Genomic DNA, 19429 nt, shown 5'->3' on the forward strand with positions numbered 1-19429 from the left:
TGGACTTAAGACTAGATTACCAACAGGCGCCTGCCTTGGGGCCCCATAAGCCCCAGGTTTATTTTGTTTGGAGATAAGGTACATGCATTATTAAAGCACAACATTAGCTGGCATAAGGGCCTTAAGTTGGGTCCTGCTTTATTATTGTACCTGATATTGGGGCTTGAAGAGGTGCCCTATATGTCAAAATCAAGTTTTAAGATGATACTGTGTTTACATGGTGCATAGTCCTAAATTCATTTGTATTCAAATTACCATAGGCCTACAAAAACTTGTAATATTCCAGCATAGAACAACTGCAGTGGGACCCAGCATCTTATTTTTCTCACAGGACCCCCTGGCATGTTAATCCGGCTATGGTTTGACCATATTGTGAATACAGTCTCTTTATTGATCTGTATAAAGGTTTTTAAGACTCCAGCTGCTCTGGGTTAATCTGCAAAACCGTCACACATAGGGCTGGGCAATATATCGATATTATATCCATATTGTGATATGAGAGTAGATATCATCTTAGATTTTGGATATTGTAATGTCATGATATGGCATAAATGTTGTCTTTTCCTGGTTTTAAAGGCTGCATTACAGTAAAGTGATGTCATTTTCTGAACTCACCAGACTGTTCTAACTGTTTTATTATTTGCCTTTAGCCACTTAGTTATTATATCCAAATTACTGATGATTATTTATCAAAAATCTCATTATGTAAATATTTTGTGAAAGCACCAATAGTCATCCCTACAATATTGTCACATTTATGGTATTGAGGTACTTGGTCAAAAACATTGTAATATTTGATTTTGTCAATCAATCAATCAATCAATCAATCAATCAATCAATCAATAAATCAATCAATCAATCAATTAATTCACACAGAAGAAAATGTACATATCTTACTAAGACTGATAATAAACCCAAAGTTTAAACTAATGTCATGAAACGTGCCCGTTTGTCCCGTGGATGTGGAGAGCACTGATGTCATGTTGTAGTTGTTGTATGGGAGCTTTTATTTCGAAGCCGACTCCTGTAAAATGTGCTGTGTCGTCATTTCCGGGTGTGAGACGATGCAGCCTGCTGCTGATTCACATTGAGGAAGAAAACAGCGTGTTGAACTTGTAGAATAAACATGTCAACATTATAAGCTCTGGAAACTTATCGGCAGTATTTTCCGGCAGGCTATGATGGTAAGAATATTATATTTTATACTGCAGATAACTAATTAACTGTCTGAGAGGCTCAAAACTGGCCCACATGCTAACTTAAGCTAAGCTAATGGTAACTTCAACTGTTATGGTCAGGGTTAGTTGGAAACTACAGTAGTTACTGTTTACAGCTTCCTCTAACGTTATTGTAAAGCAAATGAGGCTGATGACAGACCTGTTTATTTTCCCCATATAAACTGATTAGAGCCAGTCAGGCTTAAACTAATGTATCATTAACAATTCCTTTTTAAAGATCAGTATAACTTTAAATTGTCAAAATAATGAGAAATGCCCAAAATCTCAATGTGAAACCTTAAAAAAATTGCTCACTTAATGAGGCAAACAGCCAAAAAATAAATGAACAAACTAACATGTTTTGTTTATATACTATTCAATACTATTCATAATAGAATAGAAAAAGAGTGTCAAGCTGTAACCAGACAATGTTTATTACTACTGGACTAAAACAAATGAGTTATTTATACCTAATAATTTGCATGTTTTTATAACTTTCTTTAATGTGATTCCTCCCTGTAGGTCCCCACAGACTTTAAAACTCTGATCCAGAGGTTTTATCACCTTCAGTCAGAGCGGGTAGAGACGTATCAGCTCTTTGAAGAGTAAGTTTGTATATATTAGTGCTGACTTACTGTATCATGCTTCTGTTATTGCAAATACATACAAACTGTTTCCAGGGATCATTGATCTGGTTGAAAGCATAGAGATAGAAATCTGAATTGTGGGCCTTTTACATCTCTGCTCTTTTTTTTTTTTTTTCTTTTTTTTTAAAATTGGTGCTGTTCTTGGATGCCGACTATCTTCCAGAGGACATGAGGCCTACTTGAGGACAGGGCCCCATTATGACTTCGACCACTACAGGCAGCTGGTCCATGAGATAACGCAGGCCTTCTGCGGCATCTCCAAGGAAGTGCTGGAGATCAAGGGGAGGCTGCACCACGAGTTTGACAGGCCAGACCTCTCAGAGCACATTGAAAAGCTACAGAACAAAGAGAAGCAAAAGCTCGAACTGGTACAAAAAAACTTTATTTGTATGTTTTTTTTCTTCTATTAGGTCTTGAAGCTGAGGAGGAAACTAGTAAACAAGAGACGGCAGCTACTACTTTTGATCGAAACATTACATATAATAATAAATGTGTGACATTACTTTTGATTCAGCAGCACATAGCATCTGATGCAGGATGGTGGACATAGTGTCATAGCTGCTCTGACACCTTTATTTAAGTGTTTATACTGATTGTCCTGAATATAGATGTCAAGGTGATGTTATTGGCAGATATTAAATCGAGTCTACTGATACACACAAATATATTAGTACAGAGAAACTTCAGTGACTTGCACACAGTTGTGAAGCAATTAGTTGATTGATATGAAGTTTAATAGTTAAGATTTTACATATTATGAATATATTAATCCACCAATAAGAGGTCAATTCAAAAGGAACTATAAATAACTGAGTAAAACAATCAGATCAAATAGGTTAATCAAATACATTATTTATTATAAAAAAATGTGGACTTTGTGAATTGATTTGATTGCAGTCTATAAACAAAATAATTAGCTTAATATCCACATAATTATTTTCATTTGTAAATGAATGAATACATTAGTTTATTGCATTATTTAATATAAATTAATTGCTTTATACGCATTTGCAATCTCCAAGCCCCCGTACCTGAGATTTTTAAAAGATCCACATTACATGTGATTTTTTTAAATTACCTTCATATAATCAAAGTTTACATACAGGTTATGATATTTCTACTTTTATACAGTTCTACAATTTCACCACAAGGAGGCAGAATTATTATTCAAAATATTGCATAATTTCTTCACAGGACAGGACAGGGAAGCAAATATACTCAGGCTGGAAAACTGTAGTCACTTTTGACTGTAACTGTAATACACTTTTTATTCATACGACTCCAGCAGTAGAACTGTATTACGCCGCTGATAAGTAATATTGTTAAAACTCTTTTGTAATACTCTTAATATTCTTAGTCTTTTGTGCAGATTAGGCAGAAACCTCTTATTCACTTCAGCGATGCTCAAATGTTTGTGACTTAAAAGCTGTGTGTGTGTGTGTGTGTGACTCTCGTCGTGTTTGATCCGGTCAGACTGGTTTTAAAATGTTACAGCTTCGGCTCCCCACATTCTTGAACAGTCACATTACACTGTAATTTTAAACTCTTCTGTAATATTAACTCAGCCTCCTCTCTGCCAGTAATGTTACAAAGCTTCTATTATCTCAAGAGTTCATCCCCTGTCTCTCCTCCATCCTCTGCTGATGAATGGTTTGCATAAATCTTATCTGACGTGCCTTCTTAACAGACAGCCAAGCTGCAGCTGGCCAGGCAGCGGGCCCAGGATCACCCGGAGGACGAAGGCTGTCAAGAAAAGATTCAGGAGATCAAGCACGAGTAAGAGCAGCTATTACCACCCCTCCGTTTACTGCGTTAGCTCCCCACTGACCCATTCACTCACTCACCATCAACCCGCTGCCGGCTGCAGAACCACTCGGGGGGCTTATACGCCTCCTGTGTCTTTCTAAATGAACAGACTTCTCTTTGTTACCATTGTAATTTTATTTGGTTGGAAAATAAACTGTCAAAGATGTTTCTGTACCACAATAACTAATGCAGTTCTGTGTTTTTTGTGCTCCCCCCTCCCCCCTCCCCATCCCGTTCAGCATCATCAAGAACAAAGAGGCTCTGAGTGAGATCATGCAGGACTTTAAGTATGACTCTGAGGAGTGTGACTGACAGGCGGGTCCCGGGAGGCCTGCAGCCGCCCTCTCACATCAGCAGACAGCGGGGCTGACAGATCGACTCAGCTCTGCTGCAACTTCCATCTTGGACTCTTCAGCTGCACTTATCGATCCCCCCTCTGGCTCCACCCTGCTCGCTGCTGCAGTCTTATTCCACCCAGGGGGGCTTTTCACATTCTGGCTGTGTGCGTGTGTGTGTGTGTTTTATCTGTAGTCATGTGTTTGTGTAAATGCATGCCTCAGCAAAAAAACTAAACAAAACGCTGCTTTTGTTGTAATGAATTATGATGATAAAATGTGTAAATATCTAAGAAGCTCATCCAGCGATCTTTGTTTACATGATACATTGTATTTTTTAAATAATAAAGACACTTTCCAAGACATTTTTTCACTCTTTACTGCTCTATACACAAGACACAGTATTTTTCAGACATTATTGATAGTCAAAGAATATAACTTAGAGAAATCAACGTTCCTTAAATATGCAGTTACAAAAATATAAACAGTATCAAATTGTCTTAAAACAAATAGATACAGGAAATTATGTACATTTTACATATAGTGAGACTTTATGTTGTGGGGATTCAATCAGTGATCCAACCAAAGTAGTTCTGCAGTCTAGAAATATCTCAATTTTACTAACTGGATGATACATAATAACATTTTTAGACCACGTGATGTCTGATTACTGTCTAAGCTGCTCATCAGTGATTCATTTATTTCTCTCTGAACTGTTTGCTGACAGTAATATGTTTATAACTATAATATAAGTGGGGATATTGATACATTTTCTTAGAGTTTTAAAAGAATATAAAAGGCAATGATTGCTTTGCAAAAATACCTTGAAAGATATCTTTCAAACTCCCACTCTCACTGAAATACACTATATTTTTTCTGATGCCTGCATAATTCTTTGTTGCCATTTTGATATTTACTTATCTTCTCTTAAGTCTAAACTGTTACCATAACTTACAATAAGAATAAAAGAATAAAAGTGCAGTTACTGTGGGCTTTAATATTTGTGTTTGTGCAAACAGATCGAACACGTCTGGTCAGCGGAAATGACAGTAAAAGGCTGCATTGTCTCACTCACAGTTATCTTCCACCTGGGTCCTTTAAACTCAAGTTAAGACTGCATGATCAAACATCAGCCAGGGCGTTAGACCTCTCACACAACTGGGACCATTATGGCCAGTTATCCATCAGTGTTTCTTGATGCTGTTCTTGAATTAAAACACCACACAGGTGCCGAGTGGCTGCGCTATGAATTATCGTCTGGTAGAATCTGAAAAAAAGGCAAAACCAGATGGTTGACACTGGGACAATTCAATGAAAAAAACTACAACTATGTAATGCATAATCAGCATAAAGATGTTAATTGCTCTGTCTGGCAGGCACTTTTCTCTCTTTGCATCATCTCTTTCTTATTCTCTGTGTATCTCTCCCAGCCCCCTGCTACCTCTCTCTCTCAAGGTAATCAATGGGAACCTGTCACGCTTCGTGAGCAAAGACATTATTCAGGTGACAGCATGTGCCCTATTAAGCAAAAAAAAAAAAGAAAAAAAAAGAAAAAGGAGACTGCTGAGCTAATTGAGTCAGGTAGAGTGCTGCAGGTTTCTGTGAGTTCAAGGACTGAGAGCAGCAAGGATCTGAACTCTTCACAAAGTCACATAAACACACAGAAGATGGCGGGGCTCTGCGTGCCATTTGGCCATTTGAAGTTATTTTTGTGAAAGGGCCCACTCATGCCGAGACAAAACAAAATATGAAAGGAAAACATTACAGTGGGCTGTTAATTACATTTACATGTTCATTTCTCTTTGTTGTGGTCATCAGCTGAAGAGCAGAAGTCAAAATATGTAATAAAATCTGAGTGCATGACTGAGAGCATATTTTATGCTTCCACTTCTGGGCCAGTAAAGTCAAAACCGCATATTTTACCTGATCATAAAGTACGGACTGAAACTTCACAGAGCCAGCCAGCTCAAGAGAAATCTGTCCTCTTTGTGTTTGTAAAAATGTTGACCACATGGCATAACAAAGGCAGGGTCAGAAATTCAGTTCAGGACATTGATGCAGCAGTGGCTGCTTGTGATGTTTCTGTGTATGTGTGTGTGTAAGTGTGTGTGTGTAAGTGTGTGTGTGTGTGTGTGTGTGTGTGTGCGTGTGTATTTCTGAGACGGGCTCAGCAGAGATAATGAAATAAGAGAGAGGTTCTGCTTACCTACCTGGTTGCGCGTTCTGTGCGATTTCTGCAGCCACACCCTCCACTGATCGTACAGTTTGATTGACATGCCGCTGCAGCCAGACGCGTGCTTGCGGACCCAGCCGAAGAACTGCTTGAGTTCCCGCCGCAGGGTGGAGTTCTGCTCACCGGGCTTAGGATCACATGAGCCACTCTGCAGCCGCTCTGGGAGAAGAAAAGGAGGGTGGAGGGGAGGAGAGACAAAGGAGGGAGAGAGGAGGGGAGGGAGGAAGAGAAGACAGCGCCAAGGTTACAGTTAGGACAAGTGTCAGTACATTGAGGGGTGCAAGCACACACAGGCTGCTTACCAGGTAATGTGGCCGCATAGATGTGGTTGACGTATTTCTTTTCTTTTTCTAGCACTTTTTCCAATAACTGAATAAATACAGTCAGCATTTAGTAAACACTGAAAATAACATTTGAAGAAAAATAGATACAAACCCCTAAAAAAATAGAAGTACAGTAGAAGAAACCTTCACTCTTTTAATAAATGCAAGTAATTTCCCTTATTTTAGGTTCTGATTAATCTATTTGGCTGTGTAGTTTGTTATTATTGTTTTTTGTATGTTTTAATTGTCTTATTGTTCATTTTCAAAATACAGTATGTGCCCAGGACTTCTTGGAAAGCAGTATTGATATTGAGAGGATTATCCTGGTGAAATACAGCAAACTAAGCTGTTTTTAGCTGTGCTAGAAGTGTGGATAGATGGATGCCAACGTTGGTTAGTCAGTCAGACTGAAGTAGCTCAACAAATACTTGATGACTGCCATGACATGTTGTAAATTCATGGTCCACAGAGAATAAAGTCTAATGACTCTGGTGATCCTCTGACTTTTCATGTGGCGCCACCATGAGGTTTACATTTGTGATTTTGAGTGAAATGTCTCAACAAGTATTAGAGGAACTGCCATGAAATCTTGTTGACACATTCATGTCTCCCTCAGGATGAATTTGAATCACTTTGTTGATCCCCTGACTTTTCATCTAAATCTCAATTTGTCCAATACTTTGGTTTTATGACAAAATAACTGCCAGACTAATGACGTTCCCCTCAACCTCAGTTGCTTTTATTATTATTATTATTATTATTATTATTATTATACACTGGGTCAAACAGCAACAGATTCATATCCATATATATACAACTGAACCCATATAGACACACAAACATATACACTTCACATATATACATGCACAAATATTCATATACATATCCACATACTATTTTTTTCTTTTTCTTTGACTTCAGCTTTCACCCTGACTCAAAGCATCCCACCTACATTTAAAAATTAAATTCTGTTCTTTATTCCTATTAACATCCTTTTCGAGAACCCACTGATACTTCTGAAACATTTTGAAACGTTTTGAGTGTTTAATTGCTCTTCCTTCTTCTTAATCCCTTAAATCACCAAACATTGTGGTTAAAATTTGAAAACCCAAATAAATGAAGATCTGATCTACTTAAGTCAAGCATCTGTAGATTAGTTGTAAAATTCTAGTGGAGACATCAAATTAGTTGTGTAAATGCCTGCAGAAACTTCCTCCGATGTCTAACAAATCCTCCCATTTTGAATGAATAGCTACTGGTGCAGCAGATATTTTTTTGAGATGCATGTATAACATGTTTTTTGTTTATTTTTCTTTTGTTCATCCATGTTGTATTCTTAATACAGGGGCAACATGCCATTTGTTTTACACATAATGATAGTTTCCTTTTCCAGGTCTGTGGTATAGCTGCTCACAGTTGATTATATGTAAGAATGTCACAAATATTACTGTGTACTACTATAAGATTATCATAAAACATGATTTCACCCTCACTGTTGAAGAGATCATTTATAAATAATATTTTTAATGTCTCTTTTTCAAACATTAAAATCGATAAACAAAGGCTCATCCTTAAACTATATATTTCTAACTCATAACTCTTGGCTTTGGATTTCATAACAGGATTCTGGTTGATGATATTGGTATTGAAACCAGCTATGACCTCTTCCAAAAAACCTGATAATTGTGGAAATAACTTTTTCTTTAATATAATAAAGTGAAAGCAGTTAAGTGAAGGTAATGATCAAGTTCTTTATAGAACAAAGGATGAATGGACATCAATAACTTTGCTGAGAACCACTGTGGACTACAAATACATTTAGGTATAAGGGATGTTTGCAATGCAAAGTTGAGTGCTTTAAGATTTAACGATTTAAATCCACCATGTTTGTAATTATTGTATAGACAAACTTTCTTTCTTTAATATTGTTCGGTTTACCACCCCATAAGAAACTGAACACGATCTGTTCATAATTTTTAAACAGCTCTTCAGTCAATGGTAATGACATGACATGATAAACTGAGGAATTACTAAATAATTTATCACTCTTATTTTTCCATATAAAGTTAAATTAGTCAGTCTCCAAACTTTTAATTTTCTGTCAACTATATGTAGCTTTCTATCAAAGTTTTTTATTTGTAATGTGTTCCATGTTTTTAGGGATATGTATATCTGGGACATCTATTGAGCCATCCGACCATTTTAATGTCAGATCACCACAGAGCTCAAAATTTGTTTCCTTCGGAGACACAATTCACAACACAGTACCTTTATCACAGTTAGGTTTCAGTCCGGAAAGAACTGAAAAGTTATTTAGCACTTTAACTAATGCAGTAAAAGATGCAACATTTGGCTGAATTTGAAAATTTACATCATCCACATACATTGAAATTTTTGATTCCAAACTTTTTGGTTTGTTATTCAGTCTTACTTTTTGAGCAAGAATTTCTATTGCTATAATAAATAGATATACATAAAGTGGACATCCTTGTTTTAGACCTCTGTACTGCATAATTGTTTCAGAAAAACAGCAACAGCAAAAGTTACTATACATTAACTTTTATCCAACTTAATGAATCTCTGAAGATAAAATGTCCTAAACATTTATAAATGAAATCCAAACGTACTTGATCAAATGCTATTTCAAAGTCAGTGAAAAAAAATGAAAGCTGGCCTTTTCATTTAACCATAATATTCAATTATTTTGACTATTTGTCTGATATTGTCACTGATAGAATGTCCTTGTAAGAATCTGGATGAATAATATTTGGCAGTACTCTGTAAAATCTGTTTGCAAGACATTAGCTAATATTTTTGCATCGTTACATTGTAGTGTAATTGGCCTCCAATTCTTTAATATAGTTGGATCCTTATACCTTCCATATGAATCTTGTTTTAACAATAGTGAGACTATTTTTTCTATGTGACCATTTTAAGATATTAAGCAAAGTGTTTTAACAGACTAATAGGAGGTTTGATAAAAGCCATCAGCTCCCGGACTTTCACCTTTTTCAAAAGAGCTAATAGCTTGATTTAACTCCTCCTGTGTATTAAGTCCCTCACAACATTCTTTGTCATTCTTTGTTAACTTTAAAGTATTATCGTTTTGAAAATTGGTGCTCATATTTAGTGTGATAAAACCACTGTATTGTTTTGTTTTAACTGCTCTTCCACAGCCTCAGCTGCTGTGTGTTTATTGCTAATTAGCAAGTGTTAGCATACTAACGTGCTAAACTAAGATGGCGAAAATGGTGAACACTCTACCAGCTAAACTTCACCATGTTAACATGCTTTAACCTCAAAACATCACTGTGCCCATAAGTACAGCTTCACAGAGCTGCTAGCATGAATCCAATAATTACTTATCCTATGAAATATTACAAATAATGAGAAACACCTATCACAACTTACCAGAGCTCAAAGTGTTTTAGTGGCATAGATAGTGGGACATTTTTCTAGTGTCTCCCCCTAAAATTGGTTTTCTCGCACTAAAATAATGCTCTGGCGTACTATTAAAAAGTAATTTAATATAGAAATATTCGGCATGTCTCTTCGTACGAAGGCTTCTAGGAAACATTCAGTTGCATTCATTGAACATTTATGATGATTCATGTTGCTTAATTTCCCAAAACGAGATGTAAACTGGGCAACAGTGTCATATAAAGAGAGATATTTCTCAGTTTAATGTCCTAAACTGTGGAGGTGATATACCATACTTGGCTTTCTGGGTAAGGGGAGGCTATTGAAAGTCATAAGTCTGCCACAATCAATTCTTTATGGCAAACAACAGAGCCTGATAACGACTTCCTCCCTCTAGGGAGTAAATACCACATAACCTATGTAACTCATTATCTGCTCCTCCTGGTCCCAAACCTGCTTCCACTCAAGCTTTATAGGCCCTGTTTGTGGCACGGCACCAGCTTTCTAACTTGATCAATCTTTGAAGCCAACGACAAAAATCTATCAAATGTCCCCCTGGCTCTTTGCAGTTCCTTCTAATCCTCTGCTGAGAGATCTCTATCAAGGTATCTAGCGTACTGATGTTTTGGCTTCTCTTGGGTCACATGCGGTTTGGATCTGCTTGTTCAGGATGTTGAATCAAGGATAAGGACATTGTTTTTCTGGCTTTAATTGGCAATGAAAGGTTGATTATTAGAAAGGAACGGATGGTCAAGATTTGTGATGTGCGGGAAGCATTTAAAAGCCATTTAAGCCATGAGACAGTCTTTGAAAGGAAAGACTTCAGTATACTTTTAAACATTCGGTGGATTTAGTCTCGGCTGTCCAGAAGACAGGCATTGTTTAGTTGAATTAAAATTTCAGTGATTATTTGCATTTGCCTTGAACCCATATAGCAAAATCCTGTAAATCTTACCTGAAAAGGGTGACTCATCTTAAGGTATACCAAGAAATTTCTAATGTGTTGTCCTCTGCAATGTACTTACCACTGCTGGGTGTGGAGGCAGCAGTCGGGTGGCTCCAGTCACTCCAGATGCCAGCCTTCCTGGAGCCATAGATGCCCACTGGGTTACACCTCACCTGGACAAAATAGACAGTCCCGGAACGAAGGCCTGCCAGACGACATGACGTTTGGTTACCAACATCATCCACCACCTGGGAGAGGGAACAAAATGAAAAAGAGGATGTACTGAAATGGTGCTTGTATGTTGTAGTAGTAGAATCAAAATCCTCCTCTACACCTACTGAACAGAGATATTTGCTGCATCTATTCTCAATGTTTTTATATTTTCGTTTTTATAATCACTTTTTCTAACTTTGTTCCGCTTTCATTTTGAATGTAGTCTGGATAAGAGCGGCTTCAATGATTTAAATGTGTTTCAATATCATTTCCCTTATCTTTTCATTCAATAGTGAATACACATACTGCATATACCACATACTGCACGTATATACATGCCAGAGAACAAATATAAAGAAGCTGTGGCCAGAAAACTTCAAAGAAACTGTTTCTAAAAGCTCTGCTGCTGCACTTTTGGATCAAAATTTGGTTTCAAGATTTACCAGCAATGAGTCACATGCAGTCGGGGTTTTTGACTCATGATTAAGATTTGCATTGAAAGCACAATGAAGAAGCAGCAGATAGAGTAGGAGAAACGTTTTATGATCATCGTGTAATGGATAAATCTGTGCTGCAAATATTCCCACAGAAGAGTGTGTGTGGGCTTTGTATGGAAGTGTGTGTGCGGACCACCTTCCACTCGGTGCTGTCTTCCAGTCTGTAGCGAATCTGATATTTGGCCTGGAACAGGATGTCCTTGAGTTCGGGGGGGCTGGCCCAGCGGACCGTCAGCTGGTCCTCGAGGTCGCCAACACGACTCGCCTGCACGTTGGCAGGAGGGTCTGTGGTCACTGGAAAGGACAAGCATTTACAGTTTGTGTACAGCAGATGTAAAGTATATAAAGTGAGGATTCAGGAGGCCCGAGTGACCTCTAGAGATGGAACTCGGTGAATATTGTGCAGACAAACATCACCCTGCATCATTCTTCTTCAGTAAAACATGGTGAGGATGATCAGTGCTGCACCAACTAACAGCTGTCTGTTTTGTGTACAAGGTCATTTTTTTATGTCCATTTTTGAAGGGAAGAAAGTCAACATTCATCTGTATTATCAGTTCTTGGTTTCTGTTACTTTGAAGATTACTCTTTTGTTTTGTCTTGCTATTATATTTGTTTAATCAATGCTTCTCTCTCTAACGGACCTCTCTTATTTGAAAACATAGAGAGGTCAGTTAGAATTTATGATGAAAATAACAGAAATATTGTATTTCAGAACAACATTAAAACTTAGTTGTGATAATACTGTATATAATTTTAGTCAAGATGGTATTTAGTAGTGAAGTAGTGAACTTTTTTGCAATAAATTATTTATTGTTTTATAACTTAAAATAGAAAAAGGGACACAGTTCATTAAAATACTTGCTTTTGGGCTGGTCAAGTACATTCATTATGGTTAAAGTACTTGTGTTGACATGGACACAGTAATTATAGAGGAACTGGATCTTTCAATGACACATGTAATGGGTTACATACAAGCACATACTACACATATGAACATTTTTTCTAGTACTGTACAGTAATTATTGTTTCTATCATACCTAAGGCTCATTCATTCTGTGCCAAAGGTTTATTTGGACTTTACCCAGATTTAATGTGACAAAAAAACAATCAGCATCTATTTCAAATATTTTCAGTAGTTAGTTATCACTACACATAATGAAATGTGCCAAAGGTTGGGTGAGCATTTCTATGGCAGCTCAGTTTTGATGTTAAATTTTTCCTGAGATTAGGCTCCACAGGAATCTACTGAGGCCTCTGACAGGCGACAACGTCCTCTAACATACCTTTAAATTGCCTTTGAATCACACACACACAAGCAAAGAGCAGATACTAAGCAGCTTGACTCAGCCTTGTATCTATATTGTATTTGCTTCAGCTAAGCTATAATTGCTGGCCCCATTGGCTTGACAGGCAGTTTCATTTGACTGACACTCAGTAGTCCAGCCACCATCCCTGCTTATGTAGCTCCACTAGTTGCAGATACTCAGCTGCTTAATCAAGCCTTACATCTTGTATCTGCTGAGGCTAAGCTACAATAGTTGGCCCCATTGGCCTAATAGGCAGTTTCATTTGAATGTCATGGCCTGATCTGTTGTACCGCCACAATCTAGTTTCACTAGCCTTACAACTGGCTGCTAATTAGCAACCCCTCTGGTGTGAGAAACTACTCCATGCATGAATCATGTCCCTTCACCTGTATTCCCAAAGAAAAAATCTCTTAAGTGATCCTGTAAGCAGAGCATATTTAAAAGCTTTCTCAGACCTCAGACACTCAAACATGACACAAATACTTGCTAACTGTATATGAAAGAAACACAAAAAGTCAATAAACAAAAGGCAAAATTCTGTTAAGTACATATGTGCATAAGAGAATAAATGTTATAAAATAAATAGGTACTTCTACCCGAATCCCCCCATCCTAGAAAGACCCCACATATGTCATTACACATATGATCTAATCCTTACCAACGCAGCCTCCCAGAATTTTATGCACCATGTATTTTTTGCTGTAAATGAGTGACTGGGACATTTAAATATAATATATATTTTTATTTTTTTTAAAGTGGATTTTTTAACCAATAGGCCATCCAAGCAAGCTAGCTTTAAGCATTTTGATTTCAATATAGAGATATTCACTCGACAAATTAAAACTGTTGGCTAACTTTCATTAAGTTCTGTGTCCCTCTCCCCTTCAGCAGAGTGAAAGGCTTTTGTCCAGGTCATTCTCTACTTCCTGTTGAGAGCACGTTGTACCAGCAGTCAGCATTAAATAAAACTTTTACCCAGTGCAATAAAGGCTGCAAACAAATCAAGTGCTTTGACGGAGAAAAAGATAAAGGGAGAGATAAAGTGGCGTGACAGACAAAGGAAGGAAGAGAAGTTAATAAAATGTCTTGTAAATGCTTTTAACCGTCACTGCTTTTACTGCTGGTGTGTGACACCGTTTGTCAGCTGATGTACTTTATTTGCTCTACTGAGTTCCGCTCGAAGGAGATGAGAAAATCAAGCCAGGAAAAGTATTCACTGAGCTTATTGTTTCTCTTGTTGAGGCAGCGTAATGCATCATACATATGGCATCGCTCCTCCTTCTCCTCCAACTCACTCACAGCCTCCAACTTATCTGCTACTCCAGTGCGCAGTGACGATGAATGGAGGGAGAGGATGCTCAGTCACAGACAATGAACATTGCTTTCAAAATGTGGCGCTCTGGAGGCCACAAGCCTACGCTATTACATTAGGGCTGGAGACACTATAAAGATTACCTGTTATTGCTCGTACATCACAACCTGAATTTCTTGCTGTGAAACTTGTGAAGGCATTACCTAAGAGGCATCTGCTGTGATGTTAACTTTTACAATGAAACATTTTATCTTTGAGAGTTGCAGCCTGAACTCATAATGCTGTTACAGTGGTGGGTGGAGGGAGCAGATCATAAAAATAAATCCCCCCTCCCCCAAAGGAGTGTGTTAGCCATATGCAGGAGATCTGCAGACAAACAAATAGAAGAGAGGAGACGAGAGACTATGAGATTTTGTTAATTAACCTCCAGGAGTCAATATAAGGAAAAATGTCATCAAACTTACTCACCTACATCTAGGATGTCCAGGGTGGTGATGTCAGAGGTGGCGGAGCCCAGCTGATTGGCTGCCTCCACCCAGACCTCATATGGGGTGAAGAGGGCGAGGTTGTGGGGGATGTAGCAGGAGTTACGCTGCTTCCCTGTGCTGTAATTTTCACACTCCTTTTCTCTCCCATACCACCTGGACAGAAAGCATAGCAAGCACCATGACCATAATAGACTCTTGATGTTTGTTTGTTTGTTTTTCCAAAAAGGCAGACTAACTATTCTTTTTAATTTTTTAACAGTTAGTACCTAAACATAACAGCATACTGCAGCCTCTGAGTGTAGCATGTGTTGCAGATGGTGAGCTTTATGCTGCACATTAGCTGCTAGTCTACCTGATTGGTGTTGGACGAGGTGATCACCTGTGAGCTGCAGCAGGTCTGGGGCGCTCACCTCAATTTGTACTTGAGGGTGTATTTGGTTCGGATGTGGGTCTCACCCCGCCCCCCCGGGCTCCACTTGCAGCTCAAGTCCTTTGTGTTGCGCGACCAACACGTTAAATTGACCGGCTTCTCTGGAGGCACTGGTTAGAGAGAGAGAAAAAAAACAAAACAAAACCATATGAAAAAACTAATTTTAAAAGAGACAAAAAGCTTTTCAAATAATTGGCGTCCACATATTGAATTTGAATGCAGTGAAATGTAAAGAGAAGTCAAATAGAAAGTTGAAATAACTTTCATTTTAATCTCAGTATGGAATTGCATATTTGTTACTATAATGAGGGCAATAACAGTTGGAAGCATAATTTTTTACATTTCTTGATTTAAATGATTATAATAGACTGAAATAATTGCGATATTAACTCATCTTTATTTTTGTTAACTCATAGATCCTCAATAGCATAATTTCAGCCCAGTCATTCACAGGCTGTGTATGTGTGTCCTTGTACATTTACCTTGATCTTACCTCGGACTTTGAGTTAGAAAGTTGATATCATCTGGGTTTTGGGTTAACTAAATTTAATGTTATAGTTGTGAGTGATGTGCTCATGATGACTGTGGGGATGAGAAGGGACAAAAGAAAGGAAAAGCAGCATGCTTCTTTGCAGTATGTTCAAGAAACTACAACTATTACATTTTCAAACAATAGATTAATTTAAAGCTAAAAATACATGATATCTTTTCATTTTCCAAGCATATTGACCGATAAATACTTTTTAAAACCTTTTTTATTTTTAAAAGCACATGATACGTTTAAAAAGTTTTCAACAATGGTAATTCCACTGGCAGTAAAAACAATACTGAACCAGTAATATAATACTATAATAACCAGTAAATTATAGGACTCTGCACAGACAGAAAAGCCTCCACTTACTGCCCACATAGAGACAAGAACCGGCCAGGACGTGTCCATCTGCTCCGTGACACACCAGGTTGTCTCCAGACTGCTGCTGGGAGCCGTTGAGGCTGTGAAGGGTGACGCTCAGGATGTCAGAGCTCACCACGCTGTAGGTGCTGCTGGACAGACGCATTCCGTTCAGCGTCCAGTACAACGTGCTGGAGTGGAGGCCAAGTTCAGGGCTCAGCGCACACCTGGCTGTCAGGCTGGAGCCGATACGCAGGATGGGATCCTGCGGGGAGATCACTGCCACCTCTGGGTGATGGACACACACACACACACACACACACACACACACACACACACACACACACACACACACACTCTTTTAAGCCATGCCAACATCAAAAAGCCCTTCTTCCTCTTCTAATGTGCCTTTACTTTCTCGTCAGGCTTCCAGTGAATTCCATTAGTTAAAGTAAAGTTTGAAGTCACTTGTTTTGTCTGACCAAATGTCCAAAATCCTAAGACCTTTAAGAGGCTGGATCCTGAAAATATTTTAGCATTTTTGCTTGATTTTTGCTAAAAAATTATACAGATTGACAACTAATTGTTTATATACTAATTTGACCATTTATTGACTGTAAAGTTGTTTTTTGCAGCCTGTGTTTCTGTTGTATTGTTTGTAATTATGCCTGATGATTGTCTATGCTGAAACATTGCTTCTTTAATAAAATTACTGCACATGGAGTACTTTTTTCACATTTCATTCTCCAATTTACCTGTATATCAGGTTTTCATTATATATAATTTTGAAGATACTATTAACAAAAATCTAAAGGTCATTAAAGCCAAAAAGTAACTCTTTCTAACAACACCATGGTTTTTAGCTTCCTCTCATCCTTTAACTTTCATTGATTAGACTTTTCTCAATAATATCACGTATTAGATCCTGGGAAGCCGTTTGTCTGCATTTGGTTCAACACTGAGAACAACACACTAGCAGTGGACCTAGAGGTGAAATGGCAAAGTTTCCTACAAGAAATCATTTGATTCCAAATCTCTTGCCAACTGCATGGAAACTTTTTTGTGTTTGTGTGTGAGGAGGAGTAGCAACACATATTTATGACCCAGTAATGAAGTGGATTTATGGAGCCTTAGTAGGATCACTTAGAAAGGTCACCCTGGTTTGTCGGTAAAATCCTTGAATGCTTTTCCATACTAGTCCCCCTCTTAGAGTTTAAAAGTTTGCCTTTATGACTGATGCCCATGAGCAAATAACTCTCTGCTGTGTGTTTGAATGTTACCACTAGGCTCCTTCACAGAGATACGAGGGTTAATGTGTAGAGTTTTATTAACCGTGCTGCAGGTGGGCGGTGGACAAGCTTTCTAACATATGTGCCGCTACGTTGTTTCCAGCCTCAGCGGATTCAGTAGCATCTAATGCGATGTGACATCTGCCTGTAAGACACATGAGGATTGACCTTTGGGCCGAAGCAAGTGAGATTCACTGTAAAACATAATGTTAAGTATGAAATATATGTAAATAAGAATAATAACCAACATACACACATGAAGAAGCTACCTGCAGATCAGTCTCCCAGTCTGTGCACGGTAATAACTTGGAGTATCATTATCTTTCTCACATTTCCTTCACGCGACAGCACGGATGAACACTGTTTATTTCAATTTGTCTCATCAGCTTCATCACCATCTCACTTCAATCCAACATTAGGTGCAAAATCACACCTAATGATTGCTGTGGTGTCACTGCATTTGGATTTATTTCAGTGAAAACGCTACAGTTAAACTATAATTTGAGTTTTTGTTGACACCATTTCATTAGTTGGTCAGAGTCTGATCCAATCAAAAGTTTCACCAACTTTTTCAGAATATTCAACAAGGTTCCTCAAATAAATAAGCATAAGGGTTTGGTGATGAGAAAATATAAATCTGTCTACTGTCATAGTTTGATAGTTATCCCTTTTAACATTTCTGGATGTTTTAGGTGATTGTGGGCAATATTGGATTTTTATGATTTTTGCATCAATTTGATCAAGTTTCTTTACTTGTAGGTATTCTATTCACTGAATTAGAAAAAAAATCTTGTAATTGTCTGGTTATTTTATCCATAAACAGTATCTAAATTGATTTTCCAGAAATAATACCATATTATAAAATATATCAATATTGTGATATAAATGACATATACGGTGATAGAGGGTTTTATTCATATTGCTTACTAAAATTGGAACATAGTTGAAATTTCTGTGGTTACTTATCAGTGTTCAGCTGCATATCTATTATAATCATTATAGATGGGGCGATAATAACAGCTGGTATGGTGAAACCTGTGAACCAACTAGTCGCCTTGTTTCTTTCCTCCTTACGCTGATTTCGATGTGAAATACTGTGAATTATGTGAAAAAACTGATTTAAAACTTAAGCTTTACTTTATAACTTAACACCTAGTTTTTAAGACAGCTGCTGTCAGTCTAAATACAGGAGGTGATATATTTATATCGTACCTCCTCCTGCTGCGATCTGAACCGACACAAACGTGGTAATTAGTGCGCTATGTTGTGTCAGTCTGTCAGGTAACTAAAGTTTGGTACTTACTTGTCGAGGAGAGCAACACATGTGGAAGAAGGAGGAGACACATGAAGGTAAACATGCTTTTTTTAGAGCTGTTTTTCCTGCTCTTTTCCTCCCTGTCTGTCCTTTCCGACTTTCCAAAGACGCGAGAAGCAGACAGAGGTGAAGTTAGGAAGAGTTACTGCGCAGCTTCACTCTCCAGCGGCTGTTTTCAGACCAAATGTTGGTTCTTCCAGTGAAAGTCAGGACACCAAACTGACTGCAGGCTGTTGCAGGAGACACGAGGTTTGCTTCCTGCAGTTAAAGTCAGTGCGGCTCTGGAGCTGCAGCAGGCAGCTACAACACTCAGGTTCATACTGTTTGCTCCTCCCTTGTTCTCCCACACAGCCACATGTCATTAACACACACACACGCACACACACACACACACACACACACACACACACACACACACACACACACACACACAGAGCGAGAGAGAAACACAGTGTCAGAAATGAAAACAGCACTACACACTTTCTGTACTGTTAATTGTTCTACCAATTAAAGAGGAAAGTTGCCGCAGGTGAAGTGACACTTTGAGTAAAACTTTCAGGTACACACACTAATACTTGAAAAAACAACACAATATATTATCATATATCATATGGTGGAATGTAACTAAGTACATTTACTGAATTGTACTTGAGTGTACTTTAATACTTGTATTTCCATTTAATGGTACTTTATACTTCACTACACTCATCATTTAACAGCTGTGGTCAATAGTTACCCTCCAGATTGAGATTTTAC

The 19429-nt window shown here is 37.9% G+C and overlaps 2 protein-coding genes across 3 annotated transcripts; one reads left to right on the forward strand and one right to left on the reverse strand.

Annotated features, from left to right (window-relative positions):
• Nucleotides 1-1033: 1033 nt before the first annotated feature.
• Nucleotides 1034-4368, forward strand: rex1bd (required for excision 1-B domain containing). Its single transcript, XM_044362468.1, has 5 exons — nucleotides 1034-1184; nucleotides 1740-1822; nucleotides 2028-2232; nucleotides 3552-3640; nucleotides 3910-4368. Exons 1-5 carry the CDS (start codon nucleotides 1179-1181, stop codon nucleotides 3980-3982), a joined length of 456 nt encoding a protein of 151 aa, XP_044218403.1. The 5' UTR covers nucleotides 1034-1178; the 3' UTR covers nucleotides 3983-4368.
• crlf1b (cytokine receptor-like factor 1b) lies at nucleotides 4369-19008 on the reverse strand. 2 transcript variants are annotated; one of them, XM_044362466.1, is made up of 8 exons: nucleotides 18662-19008; nucleotides 16079-16357; nucleotides 15158-15287; nucleotides 14728-14900; nucleotides 11774-11931; nucleotides 11007-11175; nucleotides 6216-6397; nucleotides 4369-5272 (listed from the first exon to the last, which is right to left on the reverse strand). In XM_044362466.1, exons 1-8 carry the CDS (start codon nucleotides 18714-18716, stop codon nucleotides 5249-5251), a joined length of 1170 nt encoding a protein of 389 aa, XP_044218401.1. In that variant the 5' UTR covers nucleotides 18717-19008; the 3' UTR covers nucleotides 4369-5248. The 2 variants fall into 2 exon arrangements, with proteins under 2 accessions (XP_044218401.1, XP_044218402.1); XM_044362467.1 differs by having other exon boundaries at nucleotides 6212-6397.
• Between the last annotated feature and the right edge of the window lie 421 nt (nucleotides 19009-19429).

The sequence above is a fragment of the Thunnus albacares genome, chromosome 9 (assembly GCF_914725855.1).
Source record: "Thunnus albacares chromosome 9, fThuAlb1.1, whole genome shotgun sequence".
Taxonomy (NCBI): domain Eukaryota; kingdom Metazoa; phylum Chordata; class Actinopteri; order Scombriformes; family Scombridae; genus Thunnus; species Thunnus albacares.